At 39.3% G+C, this 8769-nt stretch overlaps 1 protein-coding gene across 1 annotated transcript in view; it reads right to left on the bottom strand.

Moving 5' to 3' along the window:
- Window positions 1-275: 275 nt before the first annotated feature.
- The window catches only part of LOC135210934 (intraflagellar transport protein 81 homolog), a gene marked incomplete in the record, with an annotated part of 587949 nt that continues 579455 nt past the window's right edge, over window positions 276-8769 (bottom strand). Inside the window, 1 exon segment of the mRNA XM_064243906.1 lies at window positions 276-4246. Coding sequence (XP_064099976.1) covers window positions 4153-4246 — 94 coding nt within the window.

Below are 8769 nucleotides of genomic sequence, written 5' to 3'. Positions count from 1 at the left end.
GCTGTTAGGTATAGGCTATTGAATCTAGGCTATTATTGATATACATATTATGCCTATGGATGAAGCATATATGGGAGTACAGCGTTGGAGATGACAATCATTTTACCATACGGTTGTCAAGTTTTATTGTACCAGTTTGACCCATGAATAAAGAACGATAATTAGTTCTGCCTCTAGAGAGTAAATCAAAACTGTAAATTTACGGTGGAATGAAATTCACATAAATGTCGAGAAAGTGGTCAATTATATTGCTCAAGTGTATACAAACTACAGCAGACAGAATTAAAACTTTTATTTTTACATAAAGTACACATTGCCTCAGGTATGTGCTGCAAAGATAATTTACCAATATTTAAAGACTGCTTAGAAAATAACCATAATGTAGTTGCCATATCAACAAAATTTTATGGCTTAACTGTAGGAAAAATATACCAGCAAAATTAAATATATTTATTTCTGCATAAAGTACATATCGCATATAGTAAATGGTGCACAAATCATTTAACGGTTTTGACGGACGTCCAAGAAAATTATATTTTTATAATAAAATTAGGTTTTGTATATACTTACCCAGTAATTATATAGCTATAGTTTCCAACGTGTGGCAGCCTAATTCAAATTTTGCGGGTAGCACTTCGATTGTTCAGTGTAGATATACAGTGCCGTCCCCTAACAGCAATACTAAGAACAACTTAGCAAAGCACATCATTCTGTTTCATGCATTATGTCCATCAGAGGGGAGGCAGGTGGGCTCTGAGCATATAATCAATGGGTAAGTATGTGTATACAAAACCTTATTTAATTATAAAAATATGTATAATTTTTGTATATGATACTTACCCAGTAATTATATAGCTGACTCCACAGTGAAAGGAGGCGGGATCATGGACATATTCTACTCCAAAGCCATGTAATGCATTTGAAAATAGAAAAGTAGCTAGCATTGAAAAAACAACGCTTGTCCTTCCTAATAGTTAAGAGAGCTATGCAGATGAACACTGCCTCTTTGGCGCTCATCTTAACTCGTAATGGCGTGGCGGTAGAGCCAAGGGTTGCCTCCTACTTAGAGGGAACTTTGCAGCGAGGGCAATGCTCTTATGGCTAGCAAAGTATGATAGGTGCCCGCCCTTGTCCTGGGAATAGCACCAAAATAAAACAACCAGAAAACACTGATACTTACACTGAAATAAAGTCAAGACCCATCCACTGAGATTGGAGGGTGCTCCAGGTATACTGCACCCTCTGACTCTCCAAACTCAGCACCTTACTGAAAAGGTGAAGAGAAAATAGGAGAACATCCTTTGCTTCCTTCTGCGATGCCATGCCAGTCACTAAAAATGGTCTGAAAATTTTCAACACTGTTTTTAAATACTTCCATACACCGAGGCAATGTAAGCCATCTCTCCCAAAGCCCCCGTAGCCAAACGTTAAATCCTGGGTCAAACATTGGCGATTTCAGAATGTGACTTTCGTAAAGGCTGGGTTTGGCAATCAATCTCCTATAGTCGTGGGGGTTGGGCTCAACAAAAAAAAAAGAAAAGTTAGCTGATATCGACTCCATGACGACTTCCGCAATGAACCATTACAACATCATTGCACAAGTTGAGATGAGATTAGGTATTTACTTAGTCGCACGCGCAAGATCAATATTTTCCATTTATCTCCCATAGATTTAGTGTTTCAGAACCCCCATAAATCGAGTCCTTGGTGTTAGCTGTTTGTGTGTTGCACAACTTAATTTTTATTTTAAAAAATCCTACTGCCAGGAGTGAGGCAAATCAAGAGGACTCAGTGACACATGAGGTCGTCTTCGGGATTATGTAAACTCCCCTTCAGGCTTCATTCATTGGAAGGAATCAATGATATACTGATAAAACTATAAAAAATGCATTTTCATGCTTCAGAAAACATGTTGAAAAACACTGTAAATTCCCTGAATAAAACTTAAAATTCAAAATTATTTATATAATTACCAAATATATTTTATTTCAAGTACTATTCAGTGTCATATTTATCTATATCTGAAGTTCTCAAATTAAATCACGAATACCTACTGAAAATCTTTAATGCTATATTTTACTCAAAATAGAAATGCCTTTTCATTTCTTATACTTCAGAACATGCTAATATATTGACTCTGATTGTAATGAACTCACTCAAGAAAATCGTGTTAAAAAACTGTAAATTTCGTGAATAAAAGTTAAACTTCATCTTTATTTATATTACAGAATATATCTTCGTTTAAGTTTTATTCAGTGTCATATTTAAGATATATCTGAAGTTCTCAAATTATATCAAGAATACGGAAAATTTTGAATCCAAAACCGAGGCAGCTGTGGGCAATTAACTAAGCCCTTGAACTACATTCATAGGCTGCCGACGCACTTGACACATTCTGACTCACTGCGCAGCCCCAATGCGCACGTTTTGGGTTTGCCAAGTACATGGCGTATGTTGAACTGAATCCTGTAACTCGCTATTGCTAGTTACAACTTGCATGATCAAATGCCGTAAGTTGAGAGGTCATTAGGAAATTGTTGTGTGTTGTGCCATGACATGGCAACTTTTGACAGTAGTCGAGGAATGACGGCAACTATGCAAGGCAGCCTTGCAAAGTCACTATCCCTGGCGCAAAGTCGTCAAACCCGGGGACTTGGTTACGATTTTTGCCGATTTATGGCGAATTGGTTGTAATGAGAGCGTAATGGCATCGTGATGAGCAAAATTTCGGCCATTACAACATACGCGGTTTGAAGTCGCCAATGTGTGACCCAGGCTTAACATTATTCTCTCCTTAATACTATCAACCTCCACAATTTCAGTCTCTGCAAAGGAAAGTGAACAAAACAAAATTTAACATTCACAATTACTTTAAGGTAACTATATTTACCGGTGGCTTGTGACCTTAATAGCCTAAGGCTGTATCCTAAGGGATTTATGCAACCATCACAAATTACTTTCAAAGGTAATTATTAACCAACGACTTGCACACAGCATAAACCCTGTAAGTAAAATATACATGCAAAAGTATTAGGCCTAATTGAATGGAGTTACAGTCAAGGACTATTCCTGGAGAATACAAATATCCAGCTTGATGATAATCTGAATTAAACAAACAAATTACAAGACTCATCCTGCTCGAATGCTACAAATGCATTCCGGTGGCTGGTTACACTACCAAAATCCGGTGATGTGCCCAGAAAATACGAACAACCTGCTGTAAGAACTCGATGTTTAGTCAAGCACGGCTGGAAACAGAATGAAGTGCCTTGCTAAACTGTTCCTAGTAGTGCCGTTGGGGGACGGCACTGGATATCTACACTGAACAATCGAAGCGCTACCCGTGAAATTTGAATTAGGCTGCCGTACACAGGAAACTATAGCTATATAATTACTGGGTAAGTCTCGTATACAAAAACACGTTTTAAAGAGTTCAGGGTTTCCCATTAGTTTTATGGGTTGCGACATTGTTTACACAAGAATCATTGCATAGCAATGGCGCCAGGCAGTGCACATCACAAATTGGTTTGGCTACTTCTCGCTGTCCAATCTCTCTTCTCTACATCTGTAACCTTTGGCTACTACTCACTGTCCAATCTCTCCTCTCTACATCTGTGCACATGATAATATTTGATCACTGTTGATGCTTCATCTCTAACAACCGTAAAAAAAAAAATTTAAATCCCAAATTTCAAATGTAGACAACATAAAACCATTCTTACTCTCCTCCCCTGTCAACTCTCGTGCCCAGCTAGTTACTGTGCTTAGACTTCGATGTACATATGTAAACACCTCAGTTCTCTCTCTCTCTCTCTCTCTCTCTCTCTCTCTCTCTCTCTCTCTCTCTCTCTCTCTCTCTCTCTCAGTATGCATATCCTTTAATGAAATAAGCAGCAGTCTGATAAGTTGAGGTGTCACTAGTGCAAACTGAAACTATTAATAATTTTTACCAGTAAGTAGTAAAGAATTTTCAAGTGCAGATTATCTGAAATTGAGACATTTGAAATATGAAAAATTACATAATCACAGTACAAGATCTCCTGCCACACAGTTATTTAACATATATCTGATAAATTATGTAATACATATGTAATTGTCATGACTGACAAAAATTTCAGTAGCACTTGAAAAACCTCCAGAGCCTTTCATTTTTTAGCTTAAGACCAGGGCTTCTCCACCACTGTTTCTTGTGATTAGTCCTCCACTCCTTGAAGCTTCCAAACACTTTTTCTTTACCTGAAGAAGTCTGAAATTTGAGAAAAAGGGAGTTTAAGAAATGTTAATGCTCAGTGTACGGGATCTTAAATTTCTACCAAGGCCTAATCAAACTTAATAATCCAAAATGGCACAATAATTTTAAAACAGCCAAAGGAACCAAAATATAAAAGAAAAGTTTTTAAGCAAACATCACATGTATGCAATATCACTGTATTTTTTTTTTACATTAGAGTGCACACAATAAAGATACAATTAATTTTTATTGTTTTTATACTCTAAATGAAATCCTCAAGAATGAAACAACCAAACCAAGCAATTTGGAAAGTAAAACTTGGAATTGGTTTCTTAATAAAAATATAATTGTAACATGCATTTTTGATAGAGTACTTGCTGTCTCATCCCTTCCATGCTCTATCCAGCGCTCCATGGTGACCAGACTAAAGTCAAAGAATCCTCTTTTAGCTGGTATTGTGTTGCAATAATAAATATTATAACACGTGATAGAGTATAAATAGACTCAGGATAAGAGGGCATTTCCTTTTATCCTCAGTGGATGCTGAACCCAGCTTACTGACTTCAAAACCTGCAAGAAGAAATGGTAGCTATGCGCATATGCACCATTATGTAGTTTACATAAGACCAAAAATCCATTCATTTTCTGGTGGTAAAAAAACCAGAGCTCCAAGAATTTCGTTCTTCGCTTATTGATTTCATTACCAAGGTCATGAAAACATCTAAGGTAAAAGCTAAGTGCATAATTTTAAGTTCCAGTTAAAAATTTTTTAGTTTAGACTAGAACAATGATTTAATTGTGCATGAAACTCTGTAAACCAGCATTTTCACCAGCACACATCGACGCTTCCCACGATTTATGATTATTTGTAGAAGCACAAATTGTTTTGAAGAATTTATCATTTGATTTAGAAGTGTAGATCTAAGTATTAGTGGCATGTTGGGTACTTCTTTGAAAACTGACTTTTTTCTATAGTATTTTGGTTGCTTATCAAGAATTTCATGTTATTTTTGGTGGTCAACTGTAATTAACCTGTAATTTACCTTAGAATTCTATCCTACAGTAAGGGGGACACAATGGGAATGCAGGGTTTTGGGTGGGGTAAAACATAGCCAGAACTCTATCCTATGGTAAGGGGGACTGATAGGCAAGCGGGGTTATGGGTGAAGTAAATCACCTGGGAGAAGGTTGTAGCATGTTATTGTGGTATTTCCTGTTATATATTACATTAAGAACACAAAATAGTACAAGCACAAATAGAGGGTAAATAAACTGACAGAGGTATGCATTTTAAAGGCAAATTTCAGCTGCTACTACTACAGTGGTACCTCGAGATACGAAAGGCTCAACTTACGAAAAACTCGAGATACGAAAGCCAATGCGAAAAATTTAACAGCTCTACATACGAAAAGTTTTCAAGATACGAAAGGTTTCTGAAAGTCCGAGATTCGCCCGGATAACAATTTTGAAACTCGTGCCGTGCGCCGCCATCTTAGTACTAGTAGACTCGCCACCATCCTCCTGCTCTCCCATTGGTTCCTGATGCTAGTCACCGCCATGAGATCCTTCTCTCCTATTGGACAGCATCCCTCCCATCATGCATCTTATACGTACGTGGTGGCGGGCCTACCACGGCCTCTTCGTACCAGCATCTTTATCGTACGCACGCGGCATTCGTTCGGTCCAACGATTTCGTTTAATAACGTAAATTCGTTAGTGATTTCGTTGCAGTACGCATTATCATGTTGTGCAAAAACTTTATTGTGTAACTTATACGTAAATTACGTACAAGATAACGTAGTCATGGGTCCCAAGAAAGTTGAAATTCACGGAAAGAAGCGCATGCTCTCTTTGGAGACAAAGATGGAGATCATCAAGAAGTACAAAGCTGGTATGCGATTGAATGTGATCGCAAAGGAATACGGCCGTAATCCGTCGACAATAGGCACCATCCTTAAACAGAAGGATGCCATCAAAGCAGCTACACCGTCGAAGGGCATCACTATTTTGTCCAGCAAGAGGAGCCATGTGCACGACGAGATGGAACGGCTGCTCCTCGTCTGGATAAAAGACAAAGAAATCGCTGGCGACACGGTAACGGAGACGGCAATCACCCACAAGGCCAGCGCTATTTTCGGCGATTTGATTGCGCAGGCGGAAGACGACGGAGGGCAAGGGACTTCAATGCCAACCCCAGAGTTCAAGGCTTTGCATGGCTGGTTCGAGAAATTCCGTAAACAGACTGGCATCCATTCGGTAGTGCGTCATGGGGAGGCTGCCAGTTCGGACACAAAAGCGGCCGAAGCATTTAAGAAAACTTTCAACGAGATGATGACCAAGGAAGGCTACAGTTCTCAGCAGGTTTTCAACTGTGATGAGACTGGCCTTTTTTGGAAAAAAAATGCCTCGTCGGACGTACATCACGGAGGAAGAGAAGAAGCTACCCGGGCATAAGCCTATGAAAGACAGGCTTACGCTCGCACTTTGTTCCAACACCAGTGGGGATTGCAAGGTGAAGCCCCTACTGGTGTATCATTCCGAGACTCCTCGAGCCTTCAAGGCCCACAAAGTGCTAAAGGAGAAGCTTCCAGTGATGTGGAGGGCTAATGCAAAAGCCTGGGTAATGAGGCTTTTGTTCACCCCTGAAATGTCTGCTGGTGTTGGACAATGCCCCTCCCCACCCTCCTGGCCTCGAGGAAGATATCCTAGCGGAGTATTCCTTCGTTAAGATTCTTTTTCTTCCACCCAACACCAACCCTCTCCTCCAGCCCATGGACCACCAAGTGATAGCGAACTTTAAGAAGCTGTACACGAAACATCTTTTCAAGAGATGTTTCGACATCACCAATACCAAAAACCTCACCTTGCATCAATTTTGGAAGGAGCATTTCGACATCGTCATTTGTATCCGACTCATCGACCAAGTTTGGCAAGAGGTTTCGAGGCGAACCTTGAATTCCTCGTGGAGGAAACTCTGGCCTGATGCCGTATCCGCCCGAGACTTCGAGGGATTCAACGTGGGCGAAGCTGGTGCTGCAGAGTCCGAAACAGTTGGCGATCCCAAAACTGTTTCCCAACCAGATCTTGACGAGATCGTTGCACTCGGCAAGTCCATGGGGCTGGTCGTCGACGAGGACGACATCAACGACCTTCTCGAGGAGCACCAAGAGGAGCTTACGACGGATGACCTGAAGGAGTTGGAGGCCATGCAACATAACGTCGTTCAAGAGTTCTCTAGCAGTGGCGAGGAAGAGGAGGAGGACCCTATGACAACGGCAGAAATTAAGGATGTTCTAGCCACTTTTCATAAAGTGCAATCGTTTATCGAAAAAAGACACCCCGAAAAGGCTCACACAGGTCGTATGCTTGCGCAGTTCGATGACATTTGCCTGAGTCATTTCAGGAACATTGTGAAAAGTAGGCAGAAGCAATCTTCCTTGGATCGTTATTTTTTAAAGAGGCCTTCAGCATTAGCAGGAGTAAGCAAAAAGGAAGAAACAAGTGATAAAAAACAGAAAGTTGAAAGCAAAAAGGAAGAACCAAGTGATGAAAAAAAGAAAGTTGAAAGCAGAAAGGAAGAACCAAGTGATAAGCAGAACGTTGAAAGTGGTGATGAAGTTGAAATTCTATAAAAAAAAAAAAAAAAAAAAACCTACGTAATAGTAAAAAAAAAAAAAAAGTTTAAATCAAAAAAAGAAAAAAAAAATTTAATTTTTAGTTTTTTGTAAAGTTAAGTGTTACAGTTTTGTTAATGTGTTTCGTAAATTTTAGTTTTAGTTTTCCTTAAATGTTTTATGTGTTTTCGTAGTTAAGTGTACGTACGTACGTAGGTTATCTGCCGTTTGTCCTCCTCCTCTGCCGCCACTTTCGGAGATAGCCTCACTCGAAAGGTAAGCTTCCACATTTTATGTACAGTATATATTTCTTGTTACCATGTACACTAATATACACTTTATATACAGGTTATTTTGTTATTAATTTAGGTATTGAATGGTCCAAATTGTTGTAGTATTTCATTGTTTATAGGTCAATTTAGCTTTATTATGAAATTTACTGGGGTGTTTTTGGAGGGCTTGGAACGGATTAGCCATTTTACATGTAAAATGTGGTCCAAGATACGAAAACCTCATGATACAAAGGGCGCCTCGGAACGGATGAATTTTGTATCTCGAGGTACTACTACTATCACACATGCACACTGTTATAGGGGAGCTTTCGGTTCAGAGATCAACTCCTAACTGAGGGAAATGGTGGGGCGATTTTGGAGGGGACAGACTGATGGACATGTATTCAACCAATCACGTTACAATGTTAACTCTACATTGCGTTAGGACCGAGTGAAGAAATTGGGGGATAGTTACACTAAGTTAATAAACAGTGTTCCCCCCCATATTCGTGGGGGATGCGTACCAGATCCCTGTGAATAGCTAAAATCTGCGAATAGTTGAAACCCTTATAAAATCGCTTAAAACTGCCTATTTGTTAGTTGAAACTGAAGAAAACCCCACTAAGTGTTTTTGAATAGTTTTATCATAAAA

The sequence above is a fragment of the Macrobrachium nipponense genome, chromosome 4, assembly GCF_015104395.2.
Source record: "Macrobrachium nipponense isolate FS-2020 chromosome 4, ASM1510439v2, whole genome shotgun sequence".
NCBI lineage: Eukaryota > Metazoa > Arthropoda > Malacostraca > Decapoda > Palaemonidae > Macrobrachium > Macrobrachium nipponense.
The sequence above is the reverse complement of the archived record's forward strand: the minus strand, read 5'-3'. Positions and strand labels throughout refer to the sequence as shown.